This window comes from Mustela erminea, chromosome 17 (assembly GCF_009829155.1).
Source record: "Mustela erminea isolate mMusErm1 chromosome 17, mMusErm1.Pri, whole genome shotgun sequence".
NCBI lineage: Eukaryota > Metazoa > Chordata > Mammalia > Carnivora > Mustelidae > Mustela > Mustela erminea.
In genome coordinates, this window is record NC_045630.1 from 30,781,389 (window position 1) to 30,800,690 (window position 19,302).

The following is a 19,302-nucleotide window of genomic DNA, read 5'->3' on the forward strand; positions in this document are numbered from 1 at the left end:
ACAGGGTGGACATGGGCACGGCAGGTCAGAGGCGGCGCGGTAATGGCTCCGTGGTCACTTGGTGACCAGGCTATTCCTGCTCTAATCTGATAAGCATCTTCTACCAAATCACCTCTCCAAACCCATCAGGCAATGTATCTGAGGCCAGAATAGGTTTGAAGGTGATTTTGAAGGCAGTGGCTTTAAATGAAAATTCTTGATAAAAGTTTGAATTTTTGATTTATTTTCCTTTCTAGAAGCAGGAATTACATCATACCTGGACAAATGGCTTATGGGGTTTCACAGATTCTGCAAAGAAAGATATATTTTTTGAAATGCCATTTTCTGTTAACATTCTTGTGAAAAGACTTTGAGCTGACAGTCCCATACATCTTTACACTGAATTAAATCAACAAAGCTGCCGCAAGAGGGATAATTTCTCTCTTCCTCTGCCCAGATTAACAGCACTGCTCTGCACTCTGCCTTCTCAGCAGAGCGTCTGGAGGGCTTTCCCTTTGACGTGTGTCCTTTGTTTCTCTGGCGCGCGAGGCCGGCGTGGTGCTCCCACCGCTACGTACGGATGACAATCTTCAGCACACAGACGATGAGAAATGGGTCAGGGTCTGGGCTAAAGTTGAGAACCAGAAATCTACAAAAACTCAATTCGTGTTTTTAAATACTTTATATGGTAAAAATACAGCAAAAATATTTTTCTTTTGTTCAAAGAGGAAAAAATATACTGCTATGGTTGCGGTTCTGAGGAGGAGTTCGGCCGCCTGTGGCTCCCGGGCTGCGCGCTGCAGACGGACTCGGGCACAGCTCCTCGGGCTTCAGTCGTTTATCAAAGCTAAAATCATACTGCGGAGAGAAGAGACGAGAGTTAACCAGCGTCTCCCGAGCACAGTGCCCACGAGGTCTGCTCTGTCCGGGCTCACGTCTCCGAGGCTCAGCAACCACTGGCACTTTTTTTTAAAAAAATAGTATCTACTTAGGGCCCCTCAAAGCCCCGACTTTTTTCATGTAACCAAAATAAATAACTGGGGAGGGGGTGGCAGCGTAACCTAAAACCAATGTTGGGCTACAGCTCAGAAGCAGCCACGGCCAGAAAACAAACCAAAATTAGTTGTCCAGCCAGACCTCACACATGCCGTCCCGAGGACCAAGAACTGATCCCTGTCCCCCTGGGATGCCCCTGCACAGACTGCACAGTGGCCAGGAGGGCGGGCTCAGGACTCGCCCCTGCAGGCACTGAGCACCGAGCTTAGCGGCACCCCGCTTTTGCGCCAGGCTCTGTGTGGCCCCCCAGGCGCAATGTCGGGACCATGGCAGTTATCCAGTACATTCTGCTAAAACCACCACAGCCAACAGCGGCAACAGGACCGCCATCATGTCCTTGTACTGATGTCAGCCTGGCTGTGCTAAGAGCAGAGGACCAGAGCACAGAACACTAATGGTGTCCTTACTTGTCCAAGTTCCACCACATCAGTGTATGCCGTGCACAGCACAAACACACACTCTGGAAAGATGTCCGCACATTAAAGTTAGGTCAGCACAAACCCAAGTGCTTTATGTGTGTTATCTCAATTAGTCCAGATCATGACCCAGTGAGGTAGGTACTGGTTACAATCCCATTTCCAGACGAAGAAACTGAGTCGCAGAGAGCTTCAGAAACTAGCCCTGGGTCACAGAGTAAGTGGCCAGGCCCAGCCTGCACTAGGCCAACACCCAACCCAACACCAATGGCATGGGCTCCAGTACTCTCTAAGAAGATGGGTATTTCCCCCTCTAATTCCATGGGACAAACCCTGAGCGTCCACCATGCAGCAGGCGACCCGGAGAGGACCAGCTGGGGGGCCTGCATGAGGGACCAGATGACTGGGAATAAAGCCACCGGACACAGGAGCAGCCCCGAGAGGGAGAAAGTGTGACCAGTGTGTCCTCTGAGACTGCTCCCTCGTCCGGGGTGCAAGCCGCAGGTGACAACCAGGGGTGAGGCCACAGCAAGGTAGAAGACACAAGCTCAGAAAGCGAGGCAAGAAAGAGGGATGTGGTGTCTCCCAAACCAGCCTCGAAGGCTGCCTACCTAACACTTGGTTGTGTGGGGTCCCCCTCAACCTGCCCCCGCAGCACCCCAACCCCTCCGCCCACTTCCAGTCCCGTCCCACTACCATGAAGCCAACCACCGCCCACCCGGAGACTCGTGTGCACTTTCAAATCCCAGGACTTGGCGTCTACTAGGCAGGATCCTCCTCCCAGACCCCGCATCCCCCACACCCACGAAGGGCTCTACTGTGATCAACGCTGCTTCCAGCCCTGCCCACAGCCTCTTTCTCTGGCGGCCCAGACACCTTCAGGTAGTTTCATGTTACAAAGGGGTGTGTCATCGTGTTACTAGTACATTTCATTGCTCTTTCTTCTTCATTTTTAAAGTAAGGACTGAAAATTAAACACGTAAAATGTAAGGTGCAGTATGAGAATCAGAAAACGATACCAGTGTGCTTTTTTATCCCAGTTTTTAAATTATTTTTATCTATATTTAAATCCAAGTTAGTTAACATAGATGTCTACAGATAGCAATGTATCTAAATGTCTATGTAGATAAATTCTTTTTTTTTTTTTAAGATTTTATTCATTTATTTGACAGAGATCACAAGAAGGCAGAGAGGCAGGCGGAGACAGAGAGAGGGGGAAGCAGGTTCCCTGCTGAGCAGAGAGCCCAATGCAGGGCTTGATCACAGGACCCTGAGATCATGACCTGAGCCGAAAGCAGAGGCTTTAACCCATTGAGCCACCCAGGAGCCCCTCTTTTTTTTTTTTTTTTAAAGATTTTATTTATTTATTTGATAGATCACAAGTAGGCAGAGAGGCAGGCAGAGAGAGAAGAAGAAACATGCTCCCTGCTGAGCAGAGAGCCCAATGCAAGGCTCGATCGCAGGACCCTGAGATCATGACCTGAGCCGAAGGCAGAGGCTTAATCCACTAAGCCACCCAGGCACCCCTCTTTTTTTTTTTTGGTAACCTCTATTGCCCAACATCCCTGCTTTTCTGTATTTTAAAAAACAGGAAAGGGGCCCCTGGCTGGCTCAGTTGGTGGAGTATAGGACTCTTGATCTCAGGGCCAGGAATTAAAGCCCCATACTGGGCTTAGAGATTACTTTTTAAAAAAATTAACAATGGGGCACCTGGGTGGCTCAGTGGGTTAAAGCCTCTGCCTTTGGCTCGGGTCATGATCTCAGGGTCCTGGGATCGAGCCCCACATCGGGCTCTCTGCTCAGCAGGGAGCCTGCTTCCCCCTCTCTCTCTGCCTGCTTGTGATCTCTTTCTCTCTCTCAAATGAATTAATAAAATCTTTTTTAAAAATTAATGATAATAAATAAAAATTAATAATTCTTAAAAAAATTAAGAAAACTAAATATGACCAATAATGAAAACTAAAGAATCTAACCTAATTTCAATCCAAATCTAAGTCTGTGGATGGACTAAGCCCAGTGAAAGGATTTTAGAAAGCCTGCTTTATCAGGCAGAAGAATGGCTCGGACTTCAAAACTCTTTCAAACAAAACAATTTTTAAAAACTGCCATGTCTATGCAGTTTCTAATTACTGGAACCCTCTGAATGATAGAAATTTAGCTCAACACAAGTTCTTCCTAAGAGTCCTCATGCCTGTGTGAAAATTTAAATTTACCTAGGGAAAAGAATAGGCATGATCTAGGTAAGCTTGCATACAAAGGTTAAGTCACTTCTGGCCTCCAAAAGGTTTCATCAAATCATATGTGCACAATGATCTTGTTTCTCTTCCTTGCTCTATCCATCAGCCTGGGACAGATAAAGGAGTAAATGGCACGCTTATCTCTACAACACAGTTTAACATGGGACATAATGAGGCATCCCATGTCTGAGGGCCAGTCTCTGCTGGGGGCCCTCATGTCCCATGTGCCGCGACCGGAAGGCTGACGCGGTTCCACCAGAATGGGCCACCAGGGATGCTGGTGAGGCAGCGCCATGCTCAGGTCCTCACCATGGACAAAGACCAGGCCAACTCTCAGCTCTCCATGCTTGACCCCCAGGAGACCCACAGCGGGCCAGTCCCCAGGAGGACGGCCTGCACCACTCATGATCAGCAGTGAGGCCTAGACATGGGAAGAAGAGAAAGCACAAGACGGCCTCGGAGCCAAGACGTAACGAACACCACAGAGCAGCTCCACCGCAGGTCCCACGACACACGGATTCAGTGACACATACAAAATGCACACAACCACCAGAATTCTGCAGGATCTCCCGAAGCTCTGCATCGCCCACACTAAGGCCGACAGGCCAGTGGCACCTCACCCAAGAGCGGGCATCAGATACACGGAAACACCTCAAGGCCTCTTTAAACTCACCTATAAAGATACATGAAGAAACAGAGCAGGTGGAAGCCAAGCTTGATCATGGCTTCCTTCATGTGTGACTTCAGCTGCCCCCGGTTGTGTATCTCCGTCGGATCAAACACTCCCATGTTCCCACTCGGCACCATAATGAACCTGGTGTGCACACATTAGAGGGAAATCAGATCATCAGTATAAATACTCAAAAGTAGGTATTCAATAAATTGAAAAGTGAACCAATCGTAGCAGCCTTAAGTCCAGACCCTATGGGAACAGGGTGCCACGTGGTTTTCCTTTGAAAGATATACTTGTTAATTTGTACTGCAATTTTCTGCTCTCTGAAAAAAATACAGTGACACGCTAGAGAAGGATATTTTACTATCGAGACCCTTTTACCCACCCATAGAAAACTCCTAATCTGGTCATTACCTACAGCCATTTTCCACCAGACACACATAAAGGGGACTCCAAACCAAACCAATCTTACCAAGTTCTTAGAAATCTCTTTATCTAACAAAGTTCTAAAATAATAAATGCAACATCTTTTCTGAAAAAGATTAATTCATGAGAGAGAGCATGTGCAGAAGCAAGCAAGGAGAGAGGCAGACAGAGAACGAGAGAGGGAATCTCAAGAACACTCCACACTGAGCAGAGCCCAACTGAGGGTTTGATCCCACGACCCGGAGCCACCCAGGCACCCCTGAGGCAAGATCTTTAGAAGAAGTAGTGACAAACATAATTATTCCCATTTCACAGAAGACAGTGAGAGATTCTGTGTCCAGATTCGAGCCCTCCTCTGTGCTCCTGCTGATCTGGAGATAACACGCCTCAGTCTGCAGGTTTATAAATGGCGCCTAGCTTATAAGCACAATTTAGAGAAGAAAGAACGGAAATGCAAGTGCCTCCACAGTGAAGACAGAACTCCTCTTTAGTTAAGACACTAGATAGTTCAGAGTCAACATCCGATGTCTAAGTTTATGGAAGTCTTAACAAAAACAGGCCAAATTCAAGCTATTATTAAGTAATGATAACCTCATGAGCCAAAAATGTACTTATAGCAGCGGAGGCCTGGCCACAGTGGGACATGAATGGGCACCTCCTTCCGACTCCGAACCAATTCCTCCCAGTGTTCCCACACACTCAGAAGAGTTCAACTGTTTTTAAAAAATCCTGAAGAGGGGCACCTGGATGGCTCAGTGGGTTAAGCCTCTGCCTTTGGCTCAAATCATGAGCTCAGGGTCCTGAGATCGAGCCCTGCAACGGGCTCTCTATTCAGCAGGGAGCCTGCTTTCTCTCTCTCTCTGCCTGCCTCTCTGCCTACTGGTGATCTCTCTGTCAAACAAATAATAAATAAAATCTTAAAAAAAAAAAAATCCTGAAGATTCTATGTTCAACATACCATGGAGTATTTAAGGCTTTCATATTTATTTCATGTCATCGTGTATGTCACAGTCTTCTTCCCCAAACGATTCCCTTTCCAAGTGAGGAAATCGGGCCACTTCCGGAAGGTCCAGCAGTGTAAGTGTAGGCAGCGACACCCAGACTGTGCCACTAGTGAAACAATGAGTCCCAACCTTGCATTGTCACTGAATCCTTCCTGCCACACACACAGTTTCTCAACAACAACTTCTGTGAAACCAAATGTCCGAGTCCCACAAATCTGAAACTCTCCCCCAAATCTTGCAGCCCACCTAGAGCTGAGTGGAGGGCCTGACACGTGAGTGTCCAGACATCTCAGCTCTGTCTCTGATAAGTCCTGTCCTCCTCTGATGTCCAAGTCACCTAGCAGCACTGTCACCATTTTCCAGGTGGTCCTCACAGACTCTCTCCACCCCACCCTTGCCCTCCCTCCTCATCCTGCTTCCACAGAGCTGGTCCTTCCAGTTCCTGCATCCCAACCTCGCTCCAGCTGCACAGTCTCAGCCCAGACTCTGAACGGGCTTCCCTACCCTCCTGGCTCTTCTCCACCATCCAACCGATACTACACGATGCTTCCAGAAAAGTCTTCGCAAAGATATTTGATCAATTTACCTATTCAAAACATGCTAAGAAGATACGTGAATGACTACTAAGCACATTAAAAGGTCCTCAATTCCCTTAGTCATTAGGGAAATGTAAATCAAAACCACAGTCAAACACCGCACCCAGCAGGATGGCCAAGTTAAAAGACACGGAGTGCCTGGCTGGCTCAGGTGGAACGGCACACGACTCTTGACCTCTGGGTCATGAGTTCGAGCACTACCCAGGGTGTGGAGAGGACTTAAATAAAAACACACAACAACAGCTTGGCAAGGACGTGGAAATGATGGAACCCTCACACACACAGCCGGCGGGAAGGTAAACCGGCACAGCTGCTTCTGAACATCTAGGCAGTTCCTCCAAAGGTGAAACAAAGTTACCGGAGGACCCAAATTTATCTAGATTTTACCCCAAAACTAGATAAAAGTCCACTCCTAGGAAAAATGAAAATGGATCTCCACACAAACACGTGCACATGAATGTTCACGGGAGAATTACTCTTAACAGCCAAAAACAAACAATTCAAATGCCCATCCAGTGCAAATGGACACACAAAACGTAGTCTACCCATACAGCGGGCTATCATTCAGAAACACAACGGAGTGAAGAACGGACATCAGCCACCCACAGATGGATCTTGAAAACACAACAGCGAGTGAGAAAAGCCTGCCACAAAAGAGCACGTACTGAACTCTCCTCTAGGATGCGTCTGTGTGGAATAGGTCATCTTGGGCGACAGGAAGTAGAGGGTGGCTGCTGACTGAGGAGGGGAGGGCAGGAAGGAGTGGCAGCTAATGGGTAGAGGGGGCTTTCCTTTGGAGTAATGAACCTGTTCTAAAATAGACTGTGGTGATGGCTGCTGAAATCTCTACACGTTCTAAAAGAATACTTTAAATGGGTGAACTTGGGGTGCCTGGGTGGCTCATTTGGTTAAACAACTGCCTTCGGCTCAGATCATGATCCTGGAGCCCAGGATCTAGTCCTGTATCGGGATTCCTGTTCGGCGGGTAGCCCACTTCTCCCTCTGACCTCTTCCCTCTCACGGTCTCTCTCATTCTCTCAAAAAAAAAAAAAAAAAAATCGAAATGGGTGAACTCCACGCTACTACTACTCTCATATTTATATACCAACTCCATGGACCAAGATTCTGTGTGACCCATCCCGTGCTTCATCTGCTCCCATTCCTCATCTCTGTGACTGCCGCCAGATGCGTCCTTAAATCTGCCCTGCACATCTGCCTCCTGGTTTCCCTTCCAGCCCTCCCCACCTCTAACATGCCCAGGGGGAGCCCCTCACCCACCCTGCACAGCTCCACTCACACAAGCTCTCCACAAGCGGCCCAAGCGCAGCCATCTGCCTCTCTTCCCAGCCAGAGTTCCCACCGCTCCTCCGGCACCTCAGTCTACCTCGAACTGAACTAGTATATTCTGTTATCCTGTGTTTTGCCTCTTTGTCCTGCGGCAGAGTCCATTTCAGATGTCTGCAGCCCCAAAAGCATAAAGCATAGACGTCTGAAAAGAGGAAACGAGCCATCTATTTTTTTTAACCTTTTTTTATTTTCTGTTTTTTAAAAAGATTTTATTTATTTGACAGAGAGGGAAAGAGTGCACACAAGCAGGGGGAACAGCAGAGGGATAGGGAGAAGCAGGCTCCCCACTGGGAGACCAAGGCAGAACTCGATCCCAGGACCCTGGGATCAGGACCTGAGCCGAAGGTAGATGCTTAACCAACTGAGCCCCCCAAGTGTCCCCACCCCAACCTTTCTAAAGAGAAGGTAAATCTATGAACAACCATCAATCTGTTGCAGCCATCATCAGGGCAATAAACCCACACAATCTCTATGATGACAGGGAACAGAAGCCATGGACTCTACTGTCCTCCCCATTAAAACCTCACAGAGCCTCCTGCTACAGTCTATCCTCTGCATAAAGCAGCTGCACCCAAGCCTGCTCTTCCTCTGGCACCTGCTGGGGCCTGCAGAGGACTGATGGGGTACACTGAGATATGGCTAAGATCCAGCCTCAGAGGGTCCCGCTCTCACTCCCCAATTCACATTCTGCTCGGAGGGACCCCAGGGGCATGGAGCTGTGCACCAGGTCTGCGCGGACCTGCACCTTAGTAGGTGGGTGAGAAGCGCATGCTTCTCACTGAACTCAGGTCAGGGGGCTGGACTATGGGATGACCACAGAAGAGCAAAAAGAAACTGGAAAGAAAAATTAAGTCTTTCCCTCCCAAAAAAAGGTATGGAGATTTAAACTCTCTTCCGTAGCTCAGGTTCTAATCTCACGATCTTTATGTATAAATTCATTCCCCCAAATCCACTCACTTCCTCATCCTCAGGCCTTCCGTTACCATGTACTCCCTAGCCTCTTTCCACGGCTCCTTTATTATTTTCTTTGTCATTCTTACTCTAACTGCACTTTTAAATTTGTTTTTTAAGATTTTATTTATTTATTTGAGAGAGAATGAGTAAGAGCATCAGACAGGAGAAGGTCAGAGGGAGAAGCAGATTCCCCAAGGAGCTGGGAGCCCGATGCGGGACTCGATGGATCATGACCTGAGCCAAAGGCTCAACCAACTGAGCCACCCAGGAGCCCTCTAACTGCACTTTTAAAAACTCAGAGGTATGGGGCATCCAGCTGGCTCAGCTGGAAAAGCGTGTGACTCCTGATCTTAGGGTCATGAGTTCTAGACCCACATGCGATGCAGAGATACTAAACATAATAAATTAATTTTTAGGGACACCTGGGTAGCTCAGTTGGTTGGGCGGCTGCCTTCAGCTCAGGTCGTGATCCCAGCATCCTGGGATCAAGTCCCACATCAGGCTCCTTGCTTGGCTGGGAGCATGCTTCTCCCTCTGCCTCTAGCCTGCCACTCTGTGTCTGTGCTTGTGCTCTGTCTCTCTCTCTCTCTCTAACAAATAAATATAATCTTTAAAAAATAATAATAATAATTAATTTTTTAAAGATTAATAAACTTTTAAAAAATGAATAAAAATTAAAAACCACAAATCAAGATCAGCTGATGATTTTACCCCAAAACTAGATAAAAGTAGAAAAAAAAAACAAACACAGAAAACCAAACAAAACCTAAAAATTTAGCAGAACAGCAAACTACTAAAAATAATCTGAGGTTTGCCAAGATTATCCCACAGTTCTTTAAAGGAAATACATACTGTCTGTACAAGTGCTCAACTATACTATCACATCCAATAAGGGTTTACACCAAGCTTTTGAAAAGCTTCCTAAATTCATTAAGTTAGAATTCTGACATTATCTAGTCTGCAGACTTTAAAATGAAAGTCTCTCTGGAGCATTCCAGATATACACTAATTAAAACCTGCAGATATAAATAACAAGAATCTGGGGCACCTGGGCGGCACAGTGGGTTAGAGCCTCTGCCTTCGGTTCAGGTCATGATCCCAGGGGCCTGGGATCGAGCCCCACGTCAGGCTCTCTGCTCAGCGCGGGCAGCCTGCTTCCCTTCCTCTTTCTCTGCCTGCGTCTCTGCCTACTTGTGATCTCTGTCAAATAAATAAAATCTTTTAATAAATAAATAAATAAATAACAATAATCTTACATTCTGGGACGCCTGGGTGGCTCAGTGGGTTAAGCCGCTGCCTTCAGCTAAGGTCATGATCTCAGGATCCTGGGATTGAGATCAGCAGGGAGCCTGCTTCCTCCTCTCTCTCTCTCTGCTTGCCTTTCTGCCTACTTGTGATCTCTGTCAAATAAATCTTAAAAAAAAAAAAAAAATTCCCATTCAACACTTTAAAAAAAAAAAAAAAGAATCTTACATTCTCAGGCTTTTGATCATTTTTTTTTTCTTAAACAAGGTCTTCTGGTATTTTTTTAAGGCTTTTTTATTTATTTGACAGCGAAAGAGAGCACAGGTAGGCTGAGTGGCAGGCAGAGGGAGAGGGAGAAGCAGGCTCCCTACCGAGCAGAGAGCTTGATGCAGGGCTCGATCCCAGGACCCTGGGATCATGACCTGAACTGAATGCAGCTGCTTAACGCACTGAGCCACCCAGGCACCCCAACTCTGGATCATTCTTAATGGAAACCACCACACAATTCCTTAGACAACTCAACTAAACATTCCATATTGTCTAAATTTATACCTGTAAATCTGTGTTTTTACAAGAGTAGACCATGCAAATTGCTACTTGCCCAGCATACCAAAGAAAATAAAAATGTATTCTGATTTAATGTAGCATTCTGCGGTCATTTATTTCATGACTGGCACATATTTTATTACAGGAGAAAAAGCTATTACTTTTTTTTTTTTTAAGATTTTATTTATTTATTTGACAGAGAGAAATCACAAGTAGATAGAGAGGCAGGCAGAGAGAGAGAGAGGGAAGCAGGCTCCCTGCTGAGCAGAGAGCCCGATGCGGGACTCGATTCTAGGACCCTGAGATCATGACCTGAGCCGAAGGCAGTGGCTTAACCCACTGAGCCACCCAGGCGCCCCAAGCTATTACTTTTTTTAAATGTTTTTTTAAATTGCCATGACACAAAGCTGTAAACAAACTATACTCACCGATATATATTCCAAGTGGCAACAGGCAAGTTGAGAAGGAAGATGAACCAGTGCAGTGAAACGAGCATTAATACCGTGACGATGGTATGGCCAATCAACTCTGGGATTACCCACTGCAAGGGAAGAACACAGTATTACATCTGCCCCTGTGCTCTTCCTGAATGCACCTTTTATTTGAAGTTAAATCAATGAATACACAGAATTTACAAGCTCGTGGTTCAAGATTATTTTTAGATTCAGATGACCCAGATCTGCATACTGCAGAAACTGCATACCCCATGCAAATACATCAGGGCACAGTTTAAAAATAACGGCCTTAAATTTCAATTACGTTTTATCCTGAGCAAAGGTTCAGATTCATTCACGAAGGAGGCATGAATGACAACTAGAGGGAAAATGGAGTATCATTTACTTTCTATTCCAACATCTATGCTAAAGCCTCTTACTCTAATTTGGGGTGGTTTATATCCAGATATATAATGCCTTGAAAGTCAGAATATCAATCTTAAACATCTTCCAATCTCTAGAATCCTGATGGAAATCATTTCTCTCTCTCTCTCACACACACACACACACACACACACACACACACACACACGGGTTCTTTAATAGATCACATTAACAGCTCAAAGTTGAGCAGATGTGGTAATGAACCAAGATGTCAGCTACTGGCTGGGCAGTACCCACTGCCCTCTATGCTCCCCTTGTCAACTGGGCGACACTCTATCTAGTTCTCCTGCACAAGAGAGCTATTTCAGCAGGTCCTCCATTCACTAGTAATCTTCCTCCCATAAGAATAGAGGTTTTTCTTCTAAAGGAAGTTAATATTCATGCAGACACAAACTGGTAACCTGCACTTGCAGAAATGGGAAAAACTCAAGAGAGCTTAAGTAACTTGCCCAGGGTTACAAAGCTACCTAAGTGGTAGAACAATACAGTGTAAGCCCAAACCCACGGGCTCCAGGGCTCTCTGCATTAAGATTTTAGAAACTTGTTTTTAAAAACAAAAAGGGGATTTGCTAGGCCTTAGACTTAATATGAAATCAACAGGATCTTTTTATATGTAATACAGATTTTTTTTTTAAGTGTAACCAATTGCGCTTACTGCTGACAGGTGCGAGCTGCAGAGTCAAACCTGGAGTGGAATTCATCCTCTAGCCTCCTGATGAGTTTAGCAATCTTAAGAAGGTCGTCTGCCCTTTCTGAGCCACGACTTTCTCATCAGCCTTCTTCATCTGTAATGCAGAGCTGACAATCCCTGCTGCACAGAATTAGGGAGAGCGGGCAGTTCCCCTCTCTCTGTGCCCTCCGTCCACACAGCAGGAGCTTCCAAACTCTATTTCTTACCTTGTTTTCCATAGACCAACTGGAAGCAAAAGTTTTAGGAGGCGATACTTAACAAGATGATGATTGCTTTACTTACTCTCAACCAAGCCCTATGTTTTCATACTCTTCCCTCCTTAGCAATGTGTTGTTCTTCCCCTAATCAGCACTAGGCTTATGGCCCCCAGCAGGAGCCTGGAAAATTCTCCCCTGGAGTAACTTAACAGCACAAGAAAGAACACAGACAAAACAACTGCCCGTCCAGTACCCCAACAAAAGCCCAGGAAGATACCAATTACCCGACAGTGGAGTCTGTCTCCCAGTAAAGCATTTCAGGGCTCTACCCTTGCATATGGACAGACAGCCAGTACCAAAAATCAAGGAATGCCTCTAATTTGAGAGGGGAGAACACAGGGGTTAAGGAGCTTGGAGGGAACAGAGATAATGGAGGAAGCACAAGGAAATTTAAAAAACCACGAAATCAAGATTCTCAGAGCGCTAAGAAACTCAAACTTGAACGAAGAAGACAACAAGCTCTTAGAAACAAAAACCTGACGTAAAATGGTGTGCACCCTAGAAAATCAGAAGAGCAAGCACAGGGAACTTGAAACAAAAAGGTAGGAAAAAAAAAACAGATAAAACTTTTAAAATAGAACAGCAGATAATCCAGCAGATGAATTATCCAGTTGTTGAAAAAGAAGGGGAGGGAAAGGGGTATGGGGGGGGAGGGTGTGGGTGTGGGGGCACACATTATCAAAGAAAGAAGAGATGTGCCAGGTTGAAAGAGCCACAGAAGGTAGAAACAGCACATGAAAAAAGCCTTAGGGAAGGCACAGAAAGGGGAAGCCCTGCAAAATTCCCAAAAATCCTGGAGAGAACAAGGAAGAGAAAAGACAGAGGGGAGGGGTAGGAAGGTCACATCAAAAGGTAAGAAATCAAAAGGGCATCATACTGCCCCATGTGAATGACACTAGAAGTCAGGAGACCAATGTCTTTCAAACTCTGACAGAGAATCTTCGCCAACCTCGAACGAACACTTTGCTCAGAGAAACTATTGCCGAAGGTAAGGACAAGACATTTTCAAACAGGCAAGGCCTCCAAATTTAGACCCCATGTACCATATCTCAAGAAGCTACTCCAGCAAAACAGAACAGCAGATCGGAAGGGAGACATGACTTCCAAGGAGGGCCCAGACCAGGTATCCCAGGATGCGGGCTACGGGCGGGCCTGGAAGTGGCCAGTCCAGACCACAGCAAGAGGAAAGTGATGTCAGGAAGAAAGGTCACCTGGAAAAGAGCTCCCCTGATAGATTATTTTAATGTTTGACCCATGTATAAAATAGTACAGGAAAACTTTAAAGATGTATCTGAAAAGACTTCATAACAGGTAAGTGAAAACTAAGGAAATTTTAAAAACGTAGCAATTATTAACACTGAGAAAGAGAAAACTATCCAGAAAAACACAAAAGAAAGAAAAATATGATGACTGTCCTATCATGAGGCTCAATACTAAAAAAGAATTAGCATGTTATTTTATTTTTTTTAAGATTTTATTTATTTATTTGACACACAGAGACCACAAGTAGGTAGAGAGGCAGGCAGAGAGAGAGAGACGGGGAAGCAAGCTCCCTGCTGAGCAGAGAGCCTGATGCGGGGCTCGATCCCAGGACCCTGAGATCACAACCTGAGCCGAAGGCAGAGGCTTAACCCACTGAGCCACCCAGGCTCCCCTAGCATGTTATTTTAACACTACATAGTAACAATGTAAACACAAACACTGAATATCAATTTAACCCAAAAAGGAAAATAGGAGAGGTGATGTTCAGGGAAGGAGGTACCTAAGAACTAAATCTATTATATTGCCTCAGAAGTAAATAGGGGATACTTAAAATGATAAATCAAGAAATAGCAGTTCGAGTATATAAAAGAAATATGGACATAAATATCAGAAAAAAATTAACAGCTCAAGTGTGGAAATCAGCTTCCCCTAAAAAGTGTGACAGATATGATTCAAAGGGGTCAGACAGAGACTGCTATTTTTCAGTGTAAGATTTGTAATATCTTTGACGAGTTGTGTGCAAATATTACCTTCACAAAAATAAAATTTTACATTAAAAAAATGACTTAACTTCAAATTGAAGGGTAATTTTCTCAATAGAAAAATCCAGGTAATCTTATCTTTGCATTTCAATTTTTATTTTTATAAAAGAAAACCCAATTAAATGCCCCCTAAAATATTGCATAAGCAAGAAATATAAAAAGAAATACAATCCAGCTGGTAAGATATATATTTAATCATTCTTGTGAAGGTGAGGAGGACTGAAACTAATATAATATGGATTGCATCTCAATTTTTTTAGAAGTCTTTAAGTACAGCGGATATATACAAAATCTTTTATTTAAAATCTGTCATTAGGGCGCCTGGGTGGCTCAGTGGGTTAAGCCGCTGCCTTCGGCTCAGGTCATGATCTCAGGGTCCTGGGATCGAGTCCCGCATCGGGTTCTCTGCTCCGCGGGGAGCCTGCTTCCTCCTCTCTCTCTGCCTGCCTCTCTGCCTACTTGTGATCTCTCTGTGTCAAATGAATAAATAAAATCTTTAAAATAAATAAATAAATAAATAAATAAATAAATAAAATCTGTCATTATATTAAGCCATGTTCCAGAAAATCCAAAATAAAGAAAACAAGAGGAGTATCGTTTACTAGAAATTTTAATTTTCCACATGTGACTTTTTCCCCTCGTTAAGTAGATGAAGAGGTGAAAAGACACACAGAATGATGTTTAGGTCAAGCCAAAAGCACCTCTTAGTATTTAGTGAATTGTTAACATGAACTTTTATCCAGAAAGCTCTCCTGTCTGCTCAGCCCATAAAATGAATCAGGACTAACTGGTTTTCCTCCATGCAGACAACCCTGCAACTCAAGAGTATTCTTAGCAACATCAAGTTCTGACTATATACCAAAAGTAAAATGGCCTTGAAACAAACCAACTCATTAATTCCATTTTTCAGCAAGCCACGAAAAGAAGATTGTCTTTTATGCAACAAAAAACAGACTGAGGTTGGGGCGCGTGGGTTGAGCCTCTGCCTTCGGCTCAGGTCAGGATCCCAGGGTCTTGGGATCGAGGCTTGCATCGGGCTCTCTGCTCAGCGGGGAGCCTGCTTCCCCCTCTCTCTCTGCCTGCCTCTCTGCCCACTTGTGATCTCTGTCAAATAAATAAAATCTTTAAAAAAAGAAAAAGACTGAGGTTTTTTGTCACGAGCAGGTAGGATGGGTTTAGACACAGAAGACAAAGACAATTACCCTCATAATGAGCCTTTCCCTTGTAAAGTACTGGTGGGCACAGGAAGAAGCACTGTAAAGAAAATTTCTGGGGAGGTCCTCTAGTATAGTTTCATGATCTAAAATACTGCAAAAACACAGCTCTACAAACATTCCAATGAATAAGCAGATAAACACTTCAAAATCAAATATACATACATTGGTTATCTGTAAGTAATCTCTGACACAGAAGTGCAGAACTACCTTTAGCGCGAAAATGAGTAAAGAAATGTCTTACCTTGTTTAATTTCGAGCAACATGATCTAGCATTAATGTAATCACATTCTAAATCAGACAATGTAATTATCTGAGGATCAAGATAAGGAATAATAAGACTTCTTTGAGAACAACAATTTTTGTTTTTAAGTTTCAGACAGAAACCCTAATGCAACGCAGAATGAGATTTGACTTGTAAAGACTGTAGTTATCTCCGTAAAGTTCACTCATTCAACAACTCAATTTTCTGACTTCTGTTCCTTCAACAAGTTATTTTCACAAAATAATCTTATGCTCAATTCTAAAGTGACCCATATGAGAACGTTCAAAGGGAGTTCCTAAAAAAATCAAACACTAACTGTTAAGAAACAGAAAATAAGGCCTTTAAAAACAATTTAAATGTGAATTTAAACCTGAATTCCCACTAATACGAAAAGTGTTTCTCTATGACAGATCCATAAACTGTCTTTGAAGACTCAGGATGTGACAAAAGAATAAGATACAAAACTATCGATACAGGACAGTCTTATGTCAGCACTGGCCATGCCTCCTTCCAGATGACCTGTTTTCCTCATACTTTTTACAATCTCCGAAACCTTGCATATTAAATATACTTTCTACTAGAATTAAGCAAAAAATGCTTTTTAGTACCACATGCAAACTCGTTGAGGACGTGTGACTCGGAAGGAAAAGTCCTCAACGGAACGATACAAGGCCTGAGATTTGCTGTGAAATGTTCCCACATCCCCTCCCCCCGGGAAAGGAGAAAGCAAAATGCTGAAAATCACTGTTGGTCACAGAAACAGGGGGGTTATTACTCTATGGTCTCTACTTTCATGCTTGAAAATGTCCAATGAAATAAGTAAAAATAAATGTTCTCACCTAAATTCTATTCCATATGGATATTCTCTCTAACACCTCTATACAATTCAAGTCAAACGCATCATTTTCTCCACAGATTGTCCGCCTCCAAATGTGTTTTCTTTCTGTCGATAACACAAGCACCATTTGCCCAAGCTCAAAACATGGCAAGTTCTCTCTGTCCTCTGTTTTATGTCCTACAAGCAGCCTCCCGCAGGTCTGGGCAACGCCCTCCTCTTCACTCCACCCAGGAATCCCTCCTTTTCACTTGTCCACAGTCAGAACTATTTCAAATCCACATGGGCCCATTCCCCAGTGGTTTACCTTCCAGTCTTTCCCATTTCCAACCCACTCTGCAGATTCATCTTCTTAATACTCCATTTGTTCATGTGAAAAATATTCAGTGGCTAGAGGATAAAGTGAAAGCCTTCCCGCCTTAACACGCAAACTCTTCAAAATCTGTTCTAACCCGGCGTTTCCCATCTGACCTTCTACTACCACCTCAATTAAGTATGTCTCTCTTTCTTAACCCAGTCATCCAGAAATGCCATAAACACACTTGAATCTTCACCTTTGCCCTGCCTGATTTTGAATTCCACCCGTTTCCTTCATGTTTCAAAGTCTGGGAAAACTTCTATCCCTACTGGACAATATTCTACCATTCTACCTCTTGCCTCTAGAATTAAGCTGGTTCAGCTATCCAAAAATACAGCAATATGCTGAATCTCATCGAAAGACACCCTAGGGGCACCTGGGTAGCTTAGTGGGTTAAGACTCTGCCTTCAGCTCAGGCTCAGGTCATGATCTCAGGGTCCTGGGATTGAGCCCTGCATCTGGCTCTCTGCTGAACAGGGAACCTGCTTCCCCGCCACTCTCTGCCTACTTGTGATCTCTCTCTGTCAAATAAGTAAATAAAATCTTAAAAAAAAGAAAAAAGAAAAACAAACCAAAAACACCCCTAAATGTACCTGATTGTCTAAGTCAAATATTCCACCTAACGTTTTTTCCATACACACAAATTGGTACAAGCCACGCCCATTTTAAATTATCAAGCCTAGTTTCCAAACTGCAAACACAGAAATTCATGTTTCATTTCTCTGTAAGTCCCAGATCCTTAGGCCACAAGAGGGGCATAGGTCGTCAAAACTTGGCCCTGTGATTCTGCCCTTTCAGTTCACCAAACCCAATAAAACTCAAGGTTCTCCCTTGACTGACTGTCTCATTGGTACAGCATGTGAGCCTTGATCTTGGGGTTGTGAATTCCAGCCCCAGCCTTCTGCTACACAGATTACTTAAAAATCTTAAAACAGGGCACCTGCGTGGCTCAGTGGGTTGAGGCCTCTGCCTTCCACTCAGGTCATGATCAGATCGAGTCCCACATTGGCTCTCTGCTCGGCAGGGAGCTTGCTTCCTCTCTCTCTGCCTGCCGTTCTGACTACTTCTGATCTCTGTCAAATAAATAAATAAAATCTTTAAAAAAAAAAAATCTTAAAACAAAACAAAGCCAACTCAAGGTTCTCCTCATTAGAATTCATCAGTTCAAGTAAAAAGTGCAGCTGAAGTGGGGCGGGGGAGGCAAGCACCATGCTGAGGGCTGAGCCCTTGTACACACCCAGAGCTGGGAAGTAAAAAGTCCCTTTGTAAAGATAAGAAACCCCAGGCGGAGAGAGGTGAAGCACTGTGCACAGCAAACATCCAGTAAAGCAAGGGGTCCTGACTGCAAATTCTGTCCTCCTCCTCTCCAACGGACCGCCCGACTACAATACAGCGTGAGGTCACGCTGAAAACTCACGCTACAAACATCCTAAAGCCGGGATGCTCTGGCAAAAAGTTTACTTCCATCAGAAAGCACTGAGAGTGAATTCCAAGAAAAAGAAAAACCATGCAATTCCCCGTGTTTGTTTCCTAGTATCCTAAACTTAAACTGGAGGGTGCACTGGGGGACGACCAAGACTGGATGCAGGGTGCGGGTCCAACCCTCACGCGCGCTGGCCTGGACACCAGTCTGAGGACCAGCACAGGAGCAAGTCTTCCGTGCCCGCGCCGTTTCGGCACAGACACACGGGCACCCGGCCCCCCACGGTTCCCAGCAGAGGGCTGCCCCGGCCCCCGCCCCGGCCGGTCCCGCACGACGCCCACGTCCCAGGCGGCGCCAGGCCGCCAAGGCCCCGGTGCCACGACAAGGGCGGCGGTGGCTGTCTCCCACAGAGACCGGAGCCGGCTCGTCGCATCCGCTCGCCCGGGACCCCAGCGTCCCCCGCGGCCCCGCCAGGGAGGCCAGCCGCCCGGCGGCTCGGGGCGGGGCCGGTGCGCGGGGGCGGGGGCGGGGGCGGCGGGAATGGCGGGCTTCCCGACGGCCCTCCCTCGCTGGGCCGTCGTTCCACCCCGCCCTGGTCCCGGTCCCGGTCCCGACCGGGCCGCCCTCGCCCCCGCGCACCTGCCCGGCCCCGCCTCAGCCCCGTCTCCCGGGCGCCGGGCTCGGCCGGCCTCCGCCCGCCTCAGGCAAGGATACGAAGTACACCGAGAGGAAGATAAGGGCGCAACAGTCGAGGAGGGAGAAGACGAACACCACCGCCTCCATCCTCCGCCGCCGCCGCCGCCGCTCCTTCCGTCAAACCGGCTCCGGCGCCCGCCGCGCCCGTCCGCCCCTGATAGGCCCTCGCCCAGGCCGCTGGG

At 45.7% G+C, this 19,302-nt stretch overlaps 1 protein-coding gene across 2 annotated transcripts; it reads right to left on the reverse strand.

The window, feature by feature from the left end:
• Positions 1-202: 202 nt before the first annotated feature.
• On the reverse strand, positions 203-19,302 carry CNIH4 (cornichon family AMPA receptor auxiliary protein 4). Of its 2 annotated transcripts, none has more exons than XM_032319106.1 (5): positions 19,139-19,291; positions 15,788-15,856; positions 10,908-11,020; positions 4,362-4,502; positions 203-837 (listed from the first exon to the last, which is right to left on the reverse strand). In XM_032319106.1, exons 1-5 carry the CDS (start codon positions 19,205-19,207, stop codon positions 810-812), a joined length of 420 nt encoding a protein of 139 aa, XP_032174997.1. In that variant the 5' UTR covers positions 19,208-19,291; the 3' UTR covers positions 203-809. The 2 variants fall into 2 exon arrangements, with proteins under 2 accessions (XP_032174997.1, XP_032174998.1); XM_032319107.1 differs by lacking the exon at positions 203-837 and adding an exon at positions 9,480-9,481 and having other exon boundaries at positions 4,362-4,453; positions 19,139-19,302.